This window comes from Abrus precatorius, unplaced genomic scaffold (genome assembly GCF_003935025.1).
Source record: "Abrus precatorius isolate BTA unplaced genomic scaffold, Abrus_2018 Scaffold8, whole genome shotgun sequence".
Taxonomy (NCBI): domain Eukaryota; kingdom Viridiplantae; phylum Streptophyta; class Magnoliopsida; order Fabales; family Fabaceae; genus Abrus; species Abrus precatorius.
This window is the reverse complement of record NW_020874428.1, coordinates 8239864-8261689: the sequence shown is the minus strand read 5'-3', so window position 1 is coordinate 8261689 and position 21826 is coordinate 8239864. Positions and strand designations below refer to the sequence as shown.

Below are 21826 nucleotides of genomic sequence, written 5' to 3'. Positions count from 1 at the left end.
AAATGTTTAACAAAATATTATTAAATATTACTTAACTAGTATTTCTAAACGTATTTAAAAACTAATAAATTATTTTTATTTAGAATAATTTTAAAAGCAGAGATAAGGAACCCTTAAATAATACTTCTCTACGTTTTTCTTATAAAAAATAAAATATAGTATTTTTTATTCTTTATAATAAAAAATATAGGATAAATTTAAAATATATTAATTGTTAAATCCTTTTATATCTTTTTATTAGTGTTATTAAATATACAAGTTATCAATTATCTCATTTAATATTAAAGATAGTTTTAAGATAAAATTTATATTTATAAAAAAAAACTAATTTAATTTTTTTTTCTTATTCTTAGTCATTTTACCTTTTATTTTTTATAAAAAAAAAGATTGGAACGATGGATGAATTATTTAAAATCCCACTTAAAAGCGGGGCTCACAAGAGAAAAGTTATTCTTATCCAACAATTGTTTGTTTATAATTTTTCCTATTCTAACGGATGTTTCTATGAAATCCTCGTGCGCACGTGTCCATATTTATTTCCAAAGTATTTTTAGTTAATAATAAAAGAAACATCTGAAAAATCTAAAGCAAGAGTTTGAATCTACAGTTGTACACTTAGAGTTAAACCATGTCACCTAACTATGTTTTCTTAACTAGTTTTTTAAATAATTATCCTTATTATTAAAAATTTGTTAAATATTTTTGTGTTCGTATAATATTAAAAGTTTCTTTTTTATATAATACTTTTATTAAAAGTTAAAAAATATTTTAAGAGAACTTAGGAAAGTTATCTAGTTTATTTGTTCAACATTTCGGTGCATTTTCTGCAACTAAAATAATCAACAGCGGTATGCTTAAAAAATAAACACTTATTGTTCTTCAATTCAAGGATTTATTTCAAACAAGGACAACAATGAAATATCTTTAATTTTTTCAAAGTACTCAAATTTTTCATTATTAGCTTACACTTAACAGCTTCACTTGTTTACATAATTATTTATATATATATATATATATATATATATATTTGGGATATACTTAAAAGAAAATTTATTGATTCCTAAAATTAAAAATATAAAACTCAGTACTTAAATTTTCAAAATAAATTTGTCTATTTATAACTATTTAAATATTATTTTTTTAAAAAAATTGTTTACATCTATCTTATGAGTAATGTCACATATGTAAAAGTAACAATTTTTTACTAAAAATATTTATTATATATTTTTTAATGTAATAAATATTTTTTAAATTATTGTTTTAAAATCTTAAAATTAATATTAAGAGTTGATATTAATAAATCGAGAAAGAAATATTAAATCTAAATATTGCTGATTTAGTATTATTCAAATTGAGTAATGCCCTTTGAATTTTGAGGAAAAAAAAAAGTAGCTTAGGCGGGAAAGCAAGGGATGGTCAGGAAATTTCGGAAATTGAAAAATACAATCCAAATGCTCTTCATTCCTTCCTTAGTTCCTTTCCGATAGTTATTTAAATACAAATACAAAGTTCATCTTTAGACATCACAAACAGATTTAAGACAATGTATTTATGATTCGACCAACACCCAACACAATTCGATATGATGATGATGATGATATATATATATATATATATATATATATATATATATATATATATATATATATTTATTTATTTATTTATTATTTTTATTTTTTATTGCGTCAATATAGTTAAGAACTTTTTATTTCCTTTGGGTCAATGTTTTTACTTATCTTATTTTTTTGTGCAAGTGTAATGACTTATCACAATGAACCAAACTGCGACAACTTCAATAGCCCAAAACTGGAGCTATACTTGTTAACGTAAAAAGACGTCCTTTGATACCCAAGGGGTGAGCCCATTCTATATAGCAAGTGGGCCCACTAAGTTCATGAGACAATAAATTGTTAAATTTTACCCACTTTTAACACTTGGATGTTTTACACCACGAAAAACTAAACACTTAAAAACCTTTGACATTATTTAGAAGCATAAATTTACACAGATATCTACTCCCCCCCCCCCCCAACACATACATACAAATTTGTCTTTTATCCATATTCTAAAAAAAAAAAGAGTTTCTTATCGAACTTACAAGATGAAGATAATTTAATAAATCTTATTAAAATTAAAAATGCACCAAAAGATACTTTATTTGCCCAAAGCTTTCTCGTTATGTATGCAAAATTTAAAATTGTTAATGTGATTAATGATGTACGCTTTACCCAACAGAACTCGTTGCAAGTTGAAAACATGTACTGAAAATTATTTAATAGATGATTAAACGGTTGGCCCGTGACCTTAACTACCTACCTATAAGTTGTTCGTTAATTAAATCGACTTTGACATGGGAGATAACACGACTAAACACAGAATTTCGCATAATTTCTAACGTCCAGATGGATCCAAACACAAAACCAGTAAAAATTAAACGGAGATTACATGGACTGAAAAAAGTATCGGTTTTAGACGTATACAATCGAGCCTCGGGACAAATGACAATCAATTGAATAGCCTATCAGAAAGAAAATGTTATCCAACGTGAGTTCTAAAGGGTTACTGCTTATTACACTTTATTCCATGGAAAATTGGAAAATATTGTCTCAACTACACATTTAACAGCAATTGCTAATACAAATCTCAAACCTCAACTAAATGAAAGAAAAAGATATGGTACAACAATTTTTAATTTGTTAGGGACAGAGTATTCCCTAGAGTAAATTAATTTATTTGCGACTGTAACCAGATGGTGGCATTGGTTTCCTGTTTCCTCTTCTATCTAATACAGAATATTGATTGGCCGAATGTTGACCATATTCCCTGTGCTCACTCGAGTTGTTCCGTGGAGTCCAATTCTGGTAATCGCTGGATGGTTGAAAATTTTGGCTGTGGTTACCAACTTGGTGATGGTGACTGGCAAATGCACCTTGCGTATTCATAAACCTGGCATTCTGATTATTTCCTGATGATTGATATCCATGCCTTGCGTTTCCCCCATCACGATTGTTATTCCTTTCATAATGATGTGGTCTAGGATGTTGATAGTCATTTCTTTCATAAAAATTTGATTGCTGATTAGGATTGTACATCATTTGTGGTGGGTATGTTTGATTATAACCATACTGCTGAGCAGTAGGGACAGCACTGTAAGGTGCAAACTGTTGTCGGCCTTGGAGTGATGGAGCTGACATAGGAGGTGGCATTGCAACGTATCCTGGACGTGATTCATAGTTATAGGAAGGCAATGGTTGTCGATGACCCACTGGTGCAGGATAAGATCCCGGGGGTCCATTATGTGAATGGCGGAATCTATTAGGGTCAACCTTTGCCTGTAAGGAATTGACAACGAGTCTATGTGCTGCCTCTCCAAGCTCCCGACCCGAAACAGATCCTGGAGGGTTTTTCCTGAAATAGAAAACCAGAGCCCCAGTAAATTTTTAGCAACTAGATGGCAAGATGCTGCATGCATATAACAAACAGTAAATCATAAATTTAACCACGGAAGTCTTCTAACCCAACATAACTAAAAATCAAAGCATTACCTCCCATTTTCTGCATGTCTCCTACCCGAATCTTCATGCCATAAAACAGGTTCAGGTTTTAGATCCCCAATTGTCACAGTCTGTACATAAGGCAAGAGCATAATTTTTTTAATACCTCACATTGACAGTATAAGTATATGAAACACATGAAGGAAGCGAACTATTTTAAGCAGACTAGTGTATCTGGTAAACCATTAAAACTGAATGCTAAACCTGGGAAGGGAAATTTGTAAATAAACAGCAGTAGAAATTTTAAAACCTTTTTAGGATATTTAACTCCATGTGGCGGTTGGGTAATGTGTTTATGCGCATCTGGAAGTCTATAAATTGCACATCTGAGCAACAAGACATGAAAGGGAAATAAGATAAATTCCATCATGATCATAAAAGACATAAATCATGTTCTTAATAATTATACCCAGCATGGAGAGACTTACATCACATGGTTGTCCATGATATCTTCCATGCTTGCAACCGGAGACCTGAAGATAGGAGGGCAAGGTTCTCCACCACACAAAGATATGTAACCATTCATTCCACCACTGCATGTATCCCTAAATAACATCAGAAAATAGTCCAACGAGATCTTCAATTTCTACTTATGAATTTGAAAATATAAAGTAAATGAAATTGAAAATTTACTGTATTTGAAAACTGTAGTGAAGTTTTATCATGGTTATGGCCCAGCTTGAGTAAACTTCTAGAGAAATTCTTATTGGAGAAAAAAATCAATATAAGAAATGAATAAAACTTCTCTCATAAGTTGAAAACAACTTATCTCTTTAAATTTTAGATAAGTTAAATAAGGAAATTTTTCTAACTTATGAGAGAATTTTTATTATTTTTTTATACTGAATTTTTTTCTCTTATAATACTTCTCTAAAAGTTTATCCAAATTGGGCCTATATCAACCAGCTAAAATTTTGCTTGTTGAAGAAAAAATCATTATCACCAGATGAGATTTCAAACAATTGCCATACAGCTCAACAAACACATGCTCAAAAACTTACAACAAAGCCCATTCAGATTATCATACAACAAAGCTCAAAAACCTACAACATAGTACTAATTCTAGTCTAGCACATTCACAAATAGCACGGATTGTTTAAAAAGGATAGCCATGGATAAACCGTGGCTATTTTAAAGTTTTCCAGAGTCATTACACCAATGCCTGAACTTAAAAGATTAACTATGAACTAAATTAAATTTTCAGCAGCATTTATCTTATTAGTAAATTATATGCTCCATTATTTGAATCAACTTACAAATTATTTTTTTTTAAATATTTTAAGTGACAAAGTTTTGGAGGGGGTGTATTCAGACATAGCTTTAAATTAAAAAATCATAACATACTACCAATTTTGTGTAATAGACTCATTTATCAAAATCGTGTTTAATTATCAATGAAAACAAATGATTATAAAGGTTTACAATTTTTCCCTAAAAAGAAAATTTTAAATTCAATATGGACATTTAATAGAAATTAAAAGATCATATTATGGCTAGGCACATATGATCCTAAGACAAATTGTGTATCATGACCTTATTAGAGGAAAATTCAAAGATCATATTATGCATCTTTGAATTTGTCTCAGGATTATGGTAGGCCAAGCCACAATATGATTTTTGATTTTTAAGAAAAATACATATTGAATTTGAAATTTTCCCTTTAAGAAAAATTTGTATGTCTTTATGTTTATTTTTTCCATTGATAATTAAATAGAATTTTGATAAATGAGTCAATTAAACAGAATTGCTAGTTTTTTTTATGACTTTTTATTTCAAAGTTGTGTAGACATAATTCATGCAAAACTATGTCACCTAAAAAGCATGTACAACGATAAGTGAAGTCAACTACATAAATTACACGAAGCCACCGAACTTGATCAAAACTCCTATTCTCAGAAATATTATTTATCACTAAATCTCTTTTAATGATTTTCTTTACAGTTTTTCTAGGTCTCCTACTCCTTTTTACAGGATTAAATAGTGGAACATATCATCGCCAATAAGCTAAATGCTGCTGAAATTTTTAGTTCATAATTAATTTTGAAATTCAGGCATTAGTATTGCAACTTTGTAGACAATTTTAAAATAGCTACGGTTTAAACACACAGCTAACCTTTTTAAACAATTCATGTCATTTGCAAAGCATGATGCACCAACCTTTCTTTGGGATTGATTTTTTCCTTGACCTTGGCCCGTTCACTGTTTGGCATGTTTTTACACTTGTTGTCAAGTGTACTTATGCACGCAGAGAGAGGATGACAGGAATTCACAAAAAGCAAGTCAAACATTATAGCATTCCGCCGCGTTTCCTCTGCCTTTTATTTTTTAAAATATAGAGATTGAGTATGGACAAAATATAAGATATCAGTATATATTTTTATGGGAGGTGGGGGTTTGAGAACAGTAAAGTGAACTAAACAAAATGCATTTAAACTTAAAGGAGGATAGAGATATACTGTTAATAAGTTTTCAATTTTTTGAACTTCTGCAAGAAGACGAACTTCATCAATAAAAGGCAACTTTGCAATACCCTACAAAGAGGAAGGATAATAACATGAGTTATTTTGCTGCCATGCCAAGAAATACAAGGAGAAAAGTATAGGTAAATTGAGGATCAAACCTGCCAGGCATAGCGTTTGCCATTCATGTCCACTTCAAAGTCTGGCACACAACATCAATATTAAACAGGAGGGCATTATACATAAAACAGTAAAACTTCTAAAACTTATTTTAATAGCCCACTTTTTTATAGACATACCGATTGGATAAAAATCAATGATTGGTGAGGTTGGATCTGTCATAAGTTTCCTGTATGGCTCAGGAAGTGCATGAGCACTGCAGATATATCATAGTATCCATGTCAGACAAACTGACGTTTAGCATGTTACAATTGTTTTTCCCAAAATTAAAGTAGGGTAGGAAAGCAAACCTTGCAGCAGGAAAAACCCCTAGAAGCTGGTCAAATGGTTTGAATGGGGTACCCAGCATAAAGCTAATATTTAGCTCACCAAGGCCCTTCAGATCAGATGCAAAGGGTGCATAATGATAAGGATAAAACCTGTTTTATACCAAAAACAAAATTGATAAAATAAGACATGCAATTCTTTCGTAAGCAATCTGGATAAAGAAAAATGAACGTCATGGCAAGAAAAGCAAATTGATAGGGCCAAAGAAACTATTTAAAATGTATTTAAAGGAAATGGAAACAAGTATAAGGAGCTTTTTTCTGTAATTGATAGAAGACAGGATTGTCAGTTTCATCACCGCTGGCTTGTTATTTGCAGGTTTTTAATTTTCTATTTTTATGGCAATTTGAAACTTGAAAATGATCCTGAAGTGATGAAGGGTTTGTATAAATGTATTAAGTGGTTGTCTACAAGTAAAGAAGATGTGGACAATGCCTCCCATGAATTGTCAATATATAGAGGAATCAGAGGCTCACAATAAAGCAAAGGACTAGAACGGCTTCTTGTAATAGACATTTAATTATTTATCATGATGTAATTATGCAGGTAGCAATACTAATAAGTTGTTGCATAATTTGCAGCTAAATAATGGAAGAACTACGAACCACATGCCACGTTAACAAAACATTAAAAGTTGAGTTTAACTTGTAATTCATCCAAATGTGAATGAAATTGGAATATTTTTGAGCACGTAAGTAAATATCAAATAATGTCAATTTAAAGTACTTACTACTTGGTTTAACAATAGTAAGTGTGAAACTATTTTTTTATTATTATAAAATAGATCTATTCTAAAAATAATAGACTTGAACATTAAAGGTTGCAAAACTGATTTTCACTAAACATAACTAAGTTCTTAAATAACATTTTGAGTGTCGTAATGTGATGGATCTCATTCTCTTGAAGGATGTTAATGATAGCAATGATTGGTTGTTAGAAGAGACAGGTGATGATTGACGTGTTATAAATGAATTGGTGTTTAATGATTATAACTTGACTTGGAGAGCTGCTAATGCAATTGTGCTAGTGAGCCTATAGCCTATACTAGGCAGGGACCTAAATCATTAAACAATAATTACAATTGTTTTTTCCTCTACATATAAGAGAAAAAGAAAAGAAATTGTACAAGAAGAATGTGATGATTAAGACATAGAAGAACAGAAGGAAGAAGACATCTACAAAAGTAGAGATGAAAGTGATAATAAGACATCTACAAAAGTAGAGATGAAAGTGATAATAAGGACATGACAAATCTTGGAGATGAAGATAATGATACCTATTAAAAAATTTGTATTTGAATATTTAGTGATTCTAAACTTCTAAGCATTAGAGTTATACTTGTTTGGTTCCTTTATTTTGTTGTTATTGACATTTGAAATGTGTTATATTCTCAACCTTTCACTTTTGATCATTAGTTATGCATATCTTTAATTTGTATATTATTTTTTTATTTTTCATCATATATATGTGTGTGTGTGTAGCATAATTTATACTAGATGTATTACTGTACTTCAAATGTTTAACGGTCATCCTGCCATTTGCTATCTCTCGCTATAGCATTTTTTAGGTCGATCGTTGTTCGGGATTGACTACTATTGTTGTGTGCTTGCTGTGTGATTCCCTCCCTCTGCTCTAACAGCATGCTCTACTTGTGTGCTGTGTTTTTTGGTTAAGGAAGATAAGTTTAATTAAATGTACAAGACCTTGTGAATCTTTATAAGGCTGTGTCCCAATACACAACTTAATTAATCGCTTATTCAATAAACTCCTTATAGGATGAGCTCTACCATAAATTTATTGGAATAAGCTAAAAGCAACTTATTTTGATAAAACAATACCAAGAAATTATTAAAATAAGACAAAAATCTTATGGAAATTACAAATTATTTCCACAAGACTAGTATAAACTCTTCCAACCGCGTTTTAAGTTTAATTAAAGTGTATGGTGTAATTTTAGTGTTCAAACATAATTTTACATTACATTTCAGTCTGACTCTTATGATTGGTGTTATGATCCACTGATCCAATGACACCCCAAAAATTCACTAGAAATACTAAATAGAGAGTTCCATAAAGAAAAAGCAGTAGAACAATGAAAGCACAGGCCATCATTTATTACACAATTTCAATTCTATCAAACAAGTACTAAAGTTATCATTATCACCTAAAATTAGATCAATATCATAAGCAACATATAATACGTAAAGGAGAGCCAAAATAACTTCTGATTCATACAGTACTCCACAAAAAACTAGAAAAGGAACTCACCATTGCCAAGAACAAACCCCTTCATAATAATAGTGCATCACCCAACATAGGCCTTCAGTGTATTTCAAGACCTAAACGATAAACTGCAATAAGAAAACCTCGATCTCCATATAAATTAAAATCAATAACAACAATTCAACTTCTTAACTTACAACATCTTTCCGTATCATTTCAAGTTCCTCAGGAGTTTTAGCAGAAAATTTTTCCTCATAATACCTCTCTTTCCAGCCAGGTTCTCCCAACTTAATCTGTTGAAAATAGAAATAAAGGCCAATATTAAGTGAAGTAACAAATATAAAGAAAAATAAATTTCAATGAACAAAAACGCAGTAGAAAACCAACAATTGCAAGCAGTACATTTGGACTACACGTATGTCATGCTTCTCAAAATAGCAAGTATGCCTAGATCTAAAAAGAATTTATGTTACTATACATATCTCAATTCCAAAATTTGTTAAGTATCCCCATTCATTTAACAGAACTAAGACACATTAAGCATCTGCATTAACCCACAATATCCAAAGTTAATGTATCCTCCCCACCCCACAAGTGCACATTGATAGGAGTCAGGGTCCTAACCCAAATATCTTTGCAAATACTAACTTAGCCAAGGCCAAACCTTGGCTGGTGTACTCTAGAAGAAAAAAGACAGTTAATAATGTTAGTTAGCCGTTAGTAGTTACAGTAACTGCTAGGAATTAGTTTTTTGTTTTAAGGCCAGCTATAAATCATAGCTGGAAGAAGAGTGAGGGGTCTTTTTTGAAAGTTAGTTTCTGAAATTAGGCAGAGAAAATTCTCTGAGGAGCATAGCTCTGGGAAACAGAATTGTATACACAATAATCATCAATTCAATAAAGAATTCATAAAGATTGTCTCTTTCTACCCTTTTTTCTGGTGAACACAACACTGGTCCGACTTGCCGGATCACTTGGGGGAGAAACAGAAAGGTGTGGTCCAGCAAGAAATTTCAAGATGACAAAGTGTGGTGCAAATGAAGGTCAACGCAGTGATGCTGTTGAGGAAAGAATAAATTCCTTAGAGGAAAGATTGGATGTATTCATGGAAAAGCTGACTGGGAGGATGGGAGGTCTTGAAGATTTGGTTCAGAACTTCATTGCCAAACATGATGACTCATTGGGATAGAATCTGGGACAAGGTAATTCAGGTGCTGAAGAACAGAAAACATCGCATAATGCGGACGCTGATGAGTTAACTGAGTTTCGTTTGATGGCAAAGAAAGTGGAACTGCCGTCATTCAATGGGACTGATCCAAGGGGATGGATCACGAGGGCTGAAACATATTTTAAAGTTCAAGGAATATCGGACTCCAACAAAATTAAACTCGTAAGATTGAGCATGGAGGGAGGAACGATCTACTGGTTTCAAACTTGGCTTGATTCTGAGACTGTTCCCAGCTGGGAATCTTTCAAGAATGCGCTGCGATTACGTTTTGGAGGGGGGCGTTTGGAGTATCCTTTTGAAGAACTTGCTGACCTAAAACAGAAAGGGGCCGTGGAAGAGTACATTGAGGAATTTGAATTTCTTGCTGCCCAGGTGGGACGTTTGCCAGAGAATCAGTTTGTGGCATTTTTCATGAAAGGACTGAAGGAGCAAATCAGGTTGCGGGTCCGTACACTTCAGCCCAAGGATCGTTTGGATGCTATTCGAATGGCTAGGTGTGTGGAGGCAGAAGTTGTTGGGTTTGTGGATAACTTAAATGTGCATAGCAGATTATGGGATAATGGAGCTCTTTCTAGAGGATTCAGGGGTAATCTAGGGCGTTCACAATGTGACAATGCTCAAGTGCAGGCTGAGACAAAGTCTAAGTCCAATTTTGGAATTGATAATTCTTCATCTTTCACAGAAAGGGGACCAGTAGCCTCAGTGGGTTCTTCCACCTCTATCAATCAGAGACCTGTCCATTCCACATACAAGGATAGGGGAGTCAGATACCTGTCTAATAGGGAGATTCAGGAAAGGAGAAATAAGGGCTTATGTTTTAGGTGTGGAGAGAAGTTCCATCCTCTCCATGTTTGTGCAGATCGCCAAGATAGGCAATTAAGATTGGTAATTCTAGGGGAGGATGAAGGAATTAGTGAGACAGGGGAGATTGTAAGATTGGAAGTGGAATTTGATGGGTTGGAAGAGGAACAGCTAGATTGTACTTCAATAGATTTATTAGGGCTGATTGGGAACTCACATGGGAACATTAATACAATGAAATTAGAAGGCAGGTTGGGAGAAGTACCAATCATTTTGTTGATTGACAGCGGAGCCAGCCACAATTTTATATCTCCAAGAGTGGTCCAAGCTTTGGGCCTAAAGGTGGGAGACAATGAAGGTATTGGAGTAAAATTGGGAGATGGTCACAGAGTTAAAACATTGGGAACTTGTCCTACAGTTCATTTAAATCTTGGAGCTATTCAGGTTCAGATTGATGCACACATACTTGACCTTGGAGGCCTGGACATGATCTTGGGAATTGCTTGGCTGAAGACACTAGGAAAAATCATAATTGATTGGAAGGACCTCTCTATGACTTTCCAAGTGGATGGTCGCTCAATAGAGTTAAAGGGAATTGGTGGTGAAAGAAAGAATGTTGTTCCTACTTTCAATGAGCTCTTAGAGGGTCAACTTTGCAAGGTTGAAGGTCTAAATTGGAAGAAAGGAATTCTGGAATTCCCTGCGAATGTCAGTGAGTTGCAGCCCCAACAATTAGATGAGCTGCAGGGTTTACTGCAGCAGCATGCTATTATATTTGAAGAATTGAAGGGATTACCTCCCAAAAGGGCCATTGAGCACTCAATTGTTTTATACCCAGGTACTGGTCCAGTAAGTGTCAGACCTTATAGACACCCCCACCATCACAAGGATGAGATAGAGAGGCAAGTAAAAGAGTTGCTAGATGTCGGAATAATAAGGCATAGCACCAGTCCTTACTCTAGTCCAGTGATTTTAGTCAAGAAGAAAGATTCTTCATGGAGAATGTGTGTGGACTATAGAGAGTTAAATAAGGTCACAGTTCCAGACAAGTTCCCAATTCCAGTGGTGGATGAGCTGCTTGATGAGTTACATGGAATGAAGTTTTTTTCTAAATTGGACTTACGATCCAGGTACCATCAAATACGTGTTAAGGAGGAAGACATTGGTAAAACAGCCTTTAGAACTCATGAAGGTCATTATGAGTACCTAGTCATGTCTTTTGGCCTAATGAATGCTCCAACCACCTTTCAATCTACTATGAATCAGGTTTTCAGGCCTTTCCTTCGTCACTTTGTATTGTTTTTTTTTGACATATTAGTTTACAGTAGGGACTGGTCTGCACATGTTTTGCATCTTTCTAAGGTTCTGGAAGTTCTCAGGGAACATCAGTTTGTTGCTAATATAAAAAAATGTAGTTTTGTCAGAAGTCAGATTGAGTACCTGGGACATGTGATTTCTGAAAATGGGGTGACAATGGACCCTGCTAAGGTAAGCAGCATTTTAAACTGGCCAACTCCTAAGAATGTGAAGGGAGTGAGAGGGTTCCTTGGGCTGACAGGGTACTACAGAAAATTTGTTTTGAATTATGGGAGAATAGCTAAACCTCTCACTGAGTTAACCAAGAAGGAGGCCTTTGCGTGGAATCCAAGGGCTGAACAGGCTTTTCAGAAATTGAAGAGGGTAGTCACTTCTGCTCCTGTGTTGAGATTGCCTGATTTTTCACAAGAATTTCAGATTGAATGTGATGCCTCCAGGAGTGGTATAGGAGCTGTTCTTATGCAACACCAGCAACCTATTGCATTTTACAGCAAGGCCATTTCTGCAGGTCAGTTGTCTAAATCAGCTTACGAAAGGGAGCTGATGGCTCTGGTCTTGTCCATCCAGCATTGGCGTCATTATTTGATTGGGAGGAAGTTCACTATTTTTTTTTATCAGAAGAGTTTGAAGGAAGTTCTGCATCAGAAAATTACCACCTCTGCTCAGCAAAATTGGTTATCCAAGTTACTCGGATACCAATTCACAGTAGTTTACAAGGCGGGTACTGAAAATAAAGCAGCAGATGCCCTTTCACGAATCTACGAGGATATTGAGCTAAATGCTATTTTGTCTTATCCCGTATGGCTGCAAGGTGAGGCACTTCAAAAGGAGATAATGGGGGATGATTTTATTCAAAGGATGAAGACTGATTTACAGCAAAATTCTGTAACAAGGGCAGGTTATTCTACTCAGAATGGGATCTTACTGCATAAAGGAAGCATAGTTATACCTTCTTCTTCCTCTTACATTCCTCAGTTCTTGGAAGAATTCCATGCTTCTCCGGAGGGTGGACATTCAGGTTTTCTGAAAACTTATAGGAGGATTGCTCAACATATTTACTGGGTGGGCATGAAAAAGAGAATTCTGGAGTTTATCAGAAGTTGTGATATCTGCCAAAGACAAAAGTATGCAGCTACTTACCCAGGAGGTTTACTTCAGCCCCTATCTATTCCTTCCTTGGTATGGGATGCTATTTCATTGGACTTCATTACAGGGCTTCCGAAATCTAAAGGCTATGAGGCAGTTTTGGTAGTAGTAGACAGGTTGTCCAAATATGGGCATTTCATACTGCTTAAACATCCCTATACAGCAAGAACAGTAGCTGAGATTTTTGCTAAAGAAATAGTTCGTTTACATGGCATTCCCTCTTCAATTGTGAGTGACAGGGACCCACTCTTTATCAGCTCTTTTTGGAAAGAGCTCTTCAGATTACAGGGGACTAAGCTAAATATGAGTTCTTCATATCATCCTGAAACGGATGGTCAAACAGAGGTTCTAAATAGGTGTCTTGAGACATATTTAAGGTGCTTTGCCTCTGAACAGCCAAGGAACTGGTCCCTATGGGTGCATTGGGCTGATTCTGGTATAACACATCCTTCCACACTGCAGCAGCTGCTTCTCCATTTGAAATTGTGTATGGCAGGCCTCCTCCAAGACTTGCCCGGTTCCTTCCTGGAGAAACAAAGGTACAAGCAGTAGCCAGTGATCTACTAGACCGTGATGAAGCTCTTTCTCAATTGAAGTTTAACTTGCACAAGGCTCAGCAGCAGATGAAGCATTTTGCTGACAAGAAAAGAAGACCTATATCCTTTGAAGTTGGAGAGTTTGTTTTCTTAAAACTGCGTCCCCACAGGCAGCAAACAGTGGTCCGCAGGATCAATCCTAAACTTGCTGCTAGGTTCTATGGGCCCTACAAGATTCTGCAGAAGATTGGTGAGGTAGCTTATAAGCTACAGCTGCCTGAAACTTCAAGAGTGCACCCGGTATTTCATGTTTCTCAGTTAAAAAGGGCCATTGGTAACTACACTACCTCTCCTGATCAACCTAGAGGATTTGAAGTTGAACTTGAAGCCACAATTGAACCCGAGGCTGCTCTAGCTCAAAGAGAAGTCACCAAGGGCAACACGCCTTGCAACCAATGGCTGATCAAGTGGAAACACTGCCCTCCAGAGGATACTACTTGGGAAGATGAAGCTGTGCTGCTGAGCCAATGTCCTCACTTCAGACTTGAGGCCAAGTCTGCTCTTCTAGATGGGGAGAATGATAGGAGTCAGGGTCCTAACCCAAATATCTTTGTAAATACTAACTTAGCCAAGGCCAAAACTTGGCTGGTGTACTCTAGAAGAAAAAAGACAGTTAATAATGTTAGTTAGCAGTTAGTAGTTACAGTAACTGCTAGGAATTAGTTTTTTGTTTTAAGGCCAGCTATAAATCATAGCTGGGAGAAGAGTGAGGGGTCTTTTTTGAAAGTTAGTTTCTGAAATTAGGCAGAGAAAATTCTCTGAGGAGCATTGCTCTGAGAAACAGAATTGTATACACAATAATCATCAATTCAATAAAGAATTCATAAAGAGTCTCTTTCTACCCTTTTTTCTGGTGAACACAACACACACCCACACAAAATGCATAAGAAAGGGACAGTTTGTTGCTATAAGCTCCCACTAAGCAAAGGCTCAAGGGAAGGGTAGCACCACTACAACTGCCACGAGGCTGATTACATAACTTGAACAACTTCAACTTATCCCTTCAGCACACAAGAAAAAGCATTCTGAATGTCTCATCACTATCAGATAAACAAGTACAAATGGATAATCCTTCCAGGCAAATGCTTCAAATTCAAAATTAAGAAATTGTTAAATTTAAAGGCAAGGTTAATTTTCTGGATTTTTATTTTCATTCTGCAATCTCAAAAAAAAACTATCAAAATTTCATCAATAAAGACTATAGTTTCTACAATGGAAAAATTGATAACAATTACCAACAGAGCATTATCGCCACTACCAGTACCACTAGGTGGATATGGGAAAATTGGTAATGATTTAATTAAATCACTAAGATTTAATCCAATATCCACAGGCAAGATAATTTTCACAATATTTATTTCTTAGTAAAGTATTGAACACAAATTAAGCTGTAAGTGTTACTGAAAAACAACACTAGAATACCAAAAAAAAAAAACAAATAAAAGAGATGTTCCACCTTGTCCTCTTCAGCATTTTTTGAGTTGAATACATCAGATTTCTCACGAAGTATCTCCTTTAGCTTTGTTTTTAATTCATCTTTATTATCTTGAACCTGAAAAGCAAAGGAATACTAAACTCAGACAAGACACAAAAGAAATCCCCAACTCATCCTTAGAATAACAAGGATTTGACAAGACAACAAGGTGCATTTAATTCCTCGCCAGGCTCATACCCAGTAATAGGTTAGCCCGTATATTAGTTCTAAAGAATGCCTCTCCTGAAGCAGGAAAACATACTTCTATTTCAAGACTATTCTCAGCTTCAACAATAGCAGCAGCAACAGTTGCTCCTGAAGATAACTTAGAGATTTTATGAGGCCTCTCAAGGGCTTCTTTATTGTCTTTTCTAATTGTTGAGGACACGTGAGAGTGATAATTCCCAGGTTGTTGAAATGGTGAAGGAGTAGGAGCTGAAGCAAGACGAGAACCATGGAATCGTGAAACTGGAACTAGAGACTCCGGTTGAGCTTGAGGTTCAGCATCATCTCCTCTTCTTGCTTGTGCCTTCTCGCGCTTTATTCTTTCTGCTTGTCTCTGAAGGACCATAAATACAAAGAAAAATTCACTTCAGAGGCAGCAGTCAAACATCTATATCTATGAACAAGAAAAACTATACACGGATATGAACTTTTATTATCTCTCACTCTGTTTCAAACATGCTGTCTCCATATACTAAATGGCCCTAGATTATGAATAAAACTCGTATTGTTCCCAAGCATTGCATGGGTATCGAAAAATAAATTATTTTTATAAATAATAATAATAAAAAAATTGTATGGTTATTTTTAAATTAAATAAATTTTATAAATTTAAAAAGGAGTAAATATTATAATTAATATTCTACTACATTAAAAAATAAACTAAGAAAATTTTAAAATTTAAATTAATATTGAACTAAAAAAATAAATGCATGACTTTTAACCCAGTAACAAAGGGTACAAGGAGACCCAAAAGAACGTTAGAGGAAGTTATAAAAACAAACCTTTTGATTAATTATATTTTTGAAATTTTGATTTTTGACTGAACTTAATGACGCTGTATGATTCATGTAGCTGACGTCATCTAGAAGGATAAGATTTGGCTGCTGTTGTTATTGTTGTGGTAAAAAAGTAAATGCATAATATAATATATTTATACATATATATATATATGATAAGAAGACAAATAATACCTAAAAATGTTATAATTTGAGAACATTCCAAAAAATGTTCAGGCTTGAGAATATTCCTAAAAACACTTCGCTTTAAAAATTAGCACTCAAATTATATAAAGATATTGATTTAAGTATTAAATAGCGTCTCATGATATGAGAAAGTAATAAAAAGCAATTAACTACCAGCTAACAATTGATTTGTGCAATTCAAAATGCATAAAAGATATCTGAATAATTTAAACTCCCTTAGCAAGCAGCCAGACAAAATTGATGAAGGTAAATTCATGCATAACAAAGCCTCAGTTCTTTTCTTAATTCTCTCTAGACCACAATATAAATATTATTTACAGCACTTGACCATCAATGAAAGCTAACTGCAGGCTAACATCGGTAATGAATGCTACAAGTTCAACAGACCTGATGCAATCGAGCTCTTTTCTGGAATATTTTATCCTCATAGGATCCAACAGCCTGAATAAAGTGCTCCACCCTGCTCAAATTTGGCTGAGAAAAGCAGGGAGAAAAAAGAAATTATAAAAAAGCAGTATTCAGATGAAAAAGTCACATTGCATACCATATGAAATGAATCACTCGCTACCCTCAAGTACCTGGCTTCCATTTGTTAAATAACCACCCAAATTCCTAAATTCCTTTTTGTATACTGCCAAAAGCAAGTTAATTGCACCCTATATAAAAATAATGAAATTCCCAACAAGATCAGTCACATAAACTAAGCAGCATACAAAACATTGCTCATCAGGTCAGATAATGCACAGCCAAAGTCATAGTACAACAATTGCCAAACATAAAAAACTAAGGATTTAAAAAGGACGCTTAACATTGGGACTTGCTTCTGCTCTTACAAATTATGCAATGAATCACGCCATTCAACAATAGAACAAATTTCACCATTAACTTTTCTCTCTTAATTGGTTAAATAGAATTGAGGTTAGAATAAAAAATTGTTCTCTATTCTTGTACCAGTATACCCATTGGAAAGGTTATTGATATGATAACACCCTGTGGCTTTGTCCCATTATTAAATGTAAAAGATAAACCCAAAATCCAAATTCAAAATTTAGTCCAAAACTGACTATAAGGTCAAGCCCATGAAATGCTAGGTCACTACAAATTAAAGGCCACCTAAACTCTCATACATCTACCAACAAAAATATCTGGAAAATCAAACAGATATCTCATTTTGAAGCCATTTCTACTTTCCCATATCTGTTAAGACTGATCCATACCATATATTTTGAAAGCGTTTTGATTCAGTGACACCAATACAAAAGTGCATGCCAGTCTAAAATCTAACTTCCAAAAGCTTGAGATTTTCATATAGTTGATTTGTAATCCTAGACTACAAAATCCAGTATGACCACCCATATTCTATATTAAACTAAATTTCAAGGTAAAGTGGGTTTAATACTTGTTGATTCATGCCTCAAGCCCAAACTGCTTTCACATTAAAAGGCATGTTAGATATATTAAGTCATTTATGTCTAACAATTTAGGTTTTTTGATATATATAAGAGAGAGAGAGAGAGAGAGAACACAAGATCTAGAATACAAACCTCACGAATCTCTAGCGTAGGCATATGTGGCAGGAAATCATTGCCCACAAAAAAACACATGAAGATAAAATCATCCAAAATGCATTCAAAATCAATATCAAAAGCAGAATTTGGTATTCTCATCTCATACTCCAGATATTCCCTCAGAGTCCAAATGTTCAGGAACTACAAAAGAAATAAGCATAAGTGAGAAGTAAGCACTAAGTTACCAAAACTATTTTGTCACATGAAATAGAAGATAACTATAGGACATGTATGAAATTCAAATATCAAATCCTGACCTGGTAGGGCTTTTTAGCTACATTTGCCCCTCCTTTTTCATCAAACTCTCCTGCCTTCCTTTTTGCCTTTCCTTCACAGTCTGCAGCAACATGACCCATCTGACCACAGAGGAAGCATTTGTCTTGTCCAGGAGTGAATACAATCTGCAACAACTCATTATTTATCAAGACATCAATCACTCAATATGGAAAGTCAAAAACACCACATAAAATTGACAACAATCATTCTTCATCGTATACATCATGTTATTATTTTACCATGCTAATATGCTCTAATTCAGAGACTCAAAACAACTCATTAGACACAAACCTCTCTAAGAATTGAAAAATGGATTTCATGGGTAGCCAATGCCAACATAATCAAATCAGCATCCTGTCAAGAGACACCAAATAATAACTAATTATATCCATGAAAAATAACGCAAAGAAGACACTTAATGAAAAGAGTTAGGTGTTCTTTCTTTCTTTTGATAAAAGAAGGGTCAAATTTTCAAGAGTAACAAAATATTAGAAGATATATACCAAACCATATAGGCAATGCCGTGTATTTGGATCAAAACCTTTCAGATTTCTCTGTAGGCGAATATAGGACATAATCTTATGCTCCCCTTCGCCAGGAACATTTGCATCAGAAAGAATAACCTTAAGATAGATATAAACATTAACCATAGCATTAGGATTCTCCTCTCCACTGAGACACACATTTGCTCCAGCCAAGAAGTTTAAAAAAAATGAACTTGCTACCTTAATGTTTTGCCAACCAGGGTCATTGTTCAACCTAAGATGAATATAGTACTGAAGTGCAATTGACAAAACAGCCATAAATTCAGTCCCAGGTGTAATGACATTTGAATCAAAAACCTGCGACTCATCTTTAGGAGGAAGCTTTCTGCCCTCTCTCTCAAATTCCTCCCTTAACCTTGCTTCTTCAGCAGCCTATCACACAAACATGGGAACTAGGCATCATTTCAAATATTTTACCATTTTCCAGAGAGATGAAAATTACACAAGATATACATCAGTAACACAAGATGAAAAGGCAACTACACCAGTCACAAAGGAAGGAATGAAGGCAAGAAACACTCCCAGTTGCACCCAAGAATATTACAAGAGAATTTATATTTTACAGTAAAACTATCTCACTTTCATAAATATTTTATCAGTAGATATAAGCCACAAAATTGAGATTAAAAAAAAGGAGTAGAACAATACACGAGACCAAGACCAGAGCATTCACTATTTCAATATTTATCAGCAACCAGAGTACCAGACAACTCCACAATTCAAGATTTCAAACACTGACTAGTATGGTATAGCACTGATTCAACTGAATTGTTAAAAACAACCAAAGACTATAAGTTCATACAAATTCCATAACGCATCCCAAAATGTCCAAACCACAAAACACCTTACGAATTGCAAAACAGAGCAATACATACCGCAACAGCAGCGTCTTTGGCCGCCCTAAACCGCCGAGACCGTTGTTGGTTCATTTTAGCCCTCGGTGCAACACCATCTACAAGATGAATCCAATCTAATAAACAAACAAGCCTCACCAATAACACACAGCACAAGCATCGCAAGTGCAAATAATCACAACGCAAACGCACTCACCAATAGCCATGTAGAGCAACTTCCGAGGCCGCACCATGACGAATAGCCTGTCAATGTAGTCAAACATGCACTCAAACACCTCATCGAAAGAGGTCGGCGATGGCTGCAATCAAACAACTCAAAATCACTCACATTCTTGAAATCCGATAAGAAAATAGCAAAGAATCGTAAAGACTTACCCTATCCTCAGGGTGGAAACAAGGGTGAATGATGCCGTTCATGTCGAGGTAGAGGTTATCGTATTCGACGTTGTTAGGGTTCTTCTTACTCGTATCCACCGGGATTTGAACGCCGTCGATGACGACAGGTTCCTCTTCGATGGCGTCAACAACCACTAACGGATATTTCTCCGCCAGCCATCTATAGAACGCTGGGACTCCCATTTTTCACTCCCAAACTCAGATCAATTCAGCAGAACCTCTCTTATCCAATTCTCTCTCTAACCAAAATGAAGAATATGCGAATACAGGCAAATCAATGATTCTACTGCGTGTCCAATATCTTACTTGAGCTATAATACTGGTATCCCGCGTGTTAGCTTGCTAGGGCACAATACCGGAATGAAGGGACAATACTTCCCTTCGCAAATTTTGCCTAGGGATTTTGATTTTCCAGATATTGAAGAGCACTTTTTTGTCTTTGTCTTTCTGCAGTATAGCGGTCAGGTTTTAATTTATCGTCGTCCCCTCCCAGTTGCCTAGGTTTAAGGCTCGGCGGGGCCAGACAAGATATTTTGCTGCCGATATGTCTTTACCATATCATATTGCATTTAATTTAATGATTGCAAATAATAATAATAATAATAATATTGCTATTATCTTAAATTAATATAATTAATATTTAATTATTCGTATCATAATAATTAAATATTAATAAAATTTTTATTTTCTTAAATTAATATAATTAATATTTAATTATTCATATTATGATGATTAAATATTAATTATATCATTAAATTTTGAAGATGAAACTATTTTTGAATATTATGTTAATATATTTTAATTTAGTATTTATTACTATGTTTATAAATTTAAAAAAAAAATTATATTTTTGTTAAATTAACAATTATTTTAATGATTTTTTATAATAAATCACTAACTTCTACCACTAATTATATATATTTAATATAATATTAACGATAATTATTATTTTATGTGTAAAAATACATACAATAACATCTTAATCTTTAAGATATTATAAAAATTACTTTAATTTATGAATTAGTATTTAATAAAACCATTTATTCAAGTTTTTTTAATGTTGATTTGCTTCTATTTTTTATAAACTATACTTTTAATTTTTTTTTAAAAATTAAGAAAAACATAGGCATGTTTATTTAAATATTTAATAAATTTAAATTTAAAAATTATATTTTTCATCATTTTGAGAAAATATTAATTAATTCATAGAGCACACTGAGATTTTTTGTTTTAATATAATTTTTCATAAAATATTTATTAAAATATTTTTTCACTTGCAGTAGTAAAATTAATATTTTTATTAATTTTTTTTACTATTACTAATGAAAATGTTTCACCTTAGTAATTCATGTCATGTAAAGAAAGTTTTGCTAATAATAATGGTAAAATAAGCTATTTAAAAAAAATGAAATTTGAATTTTGGCGACTAACTATTAGAGATTATGATGTTTTAGTATGAAGTGAGTTTTAACACTAAGATTAGTAATTTCTTAAGAGCTCTAACATTATTAGTTCGATGAATATTTTTTCTTTGTGTTTTTTTTTTCTTTTTAATTCTTTATTTATTTTAACATTTTTCTACTCTATCTCATCATTGTTATTTTTAGTTATTTTAGTTCAACTTCTAAGTATTTTTTTGGGTGAGAGATATTACCATTTTTTTGTATTATTACTT

At 33.8% G+C, this 21826-nt stretch overlaps 1 protein-coding gene across 6 annotated transcripts; it reads right to left on the bottom strand.

Annotated features, from left to right (window-relative positions):
• Positions 1 to 2363: 2363 nt before the first annotated feature.
• On the bottom strand, positions 2364 to 20699 carry LOC113846725 (5'-3' exoribonuclease 3). Of its 6 annotated transcripts, none has more exons than XM_027475299.1 (23): positions 20131 to 20697; positions 19952 to 20054; positions 19777 to 19853; positions 19082 to 19273; positions 18860 to 18979; positions 18648 to 18710; positions 18338 to 18481; positions 18057 to 18221; positions 17091 to 17168; positions 16900 to 16986; positions 15567 to 15863; positions 15287 to 15382; positions 8941 to 9036; positions 8789 to 8859; positions 6484 to 6612; positions 6313 to 6389; positions 6175 to 6215; positions 6011 to 6085; positions 5712 to 5869; positions 3983 to 4099; positions 3805 to 3880; positions 3546 to 3625; positions 2364 to 3408 (listed from the first exon to the last, which is right to left on the bottom strand). In XM_027475299.1, the coding sequence occupies exons 1-23, from the start codon at positions 20332 to 20334 to the stop codon at positions 2730 to 2732; spliced, it is 3225 nt and encodes a 1074-aa protein (XP_027331100.1). In that variant the 5' UTR covers positions 20335 to 20697; the 3' UTR covers positions 2364 to 2729. The 6 variants fall into 6 exon arrangements, 5 of the variants coding, with proteins under 5 accessions (XP_027331100.1, XP_027331101.1, XP_027331104.1 ...); XM_027475300.1 differs by having other exon boundaries at positions 2384 to 3408; positions 3983 to 4087; positions 20131 to 20699; XM_027475303.1 differs by having other exon boundaries at positions 2407 to 3408; positions 3983 to 4087; positions 19952 to 19998; positions 20131 to 20599.
• Between the last annotated feature and the right edge of the window lie 1127 nt (positions 20700 to 21826).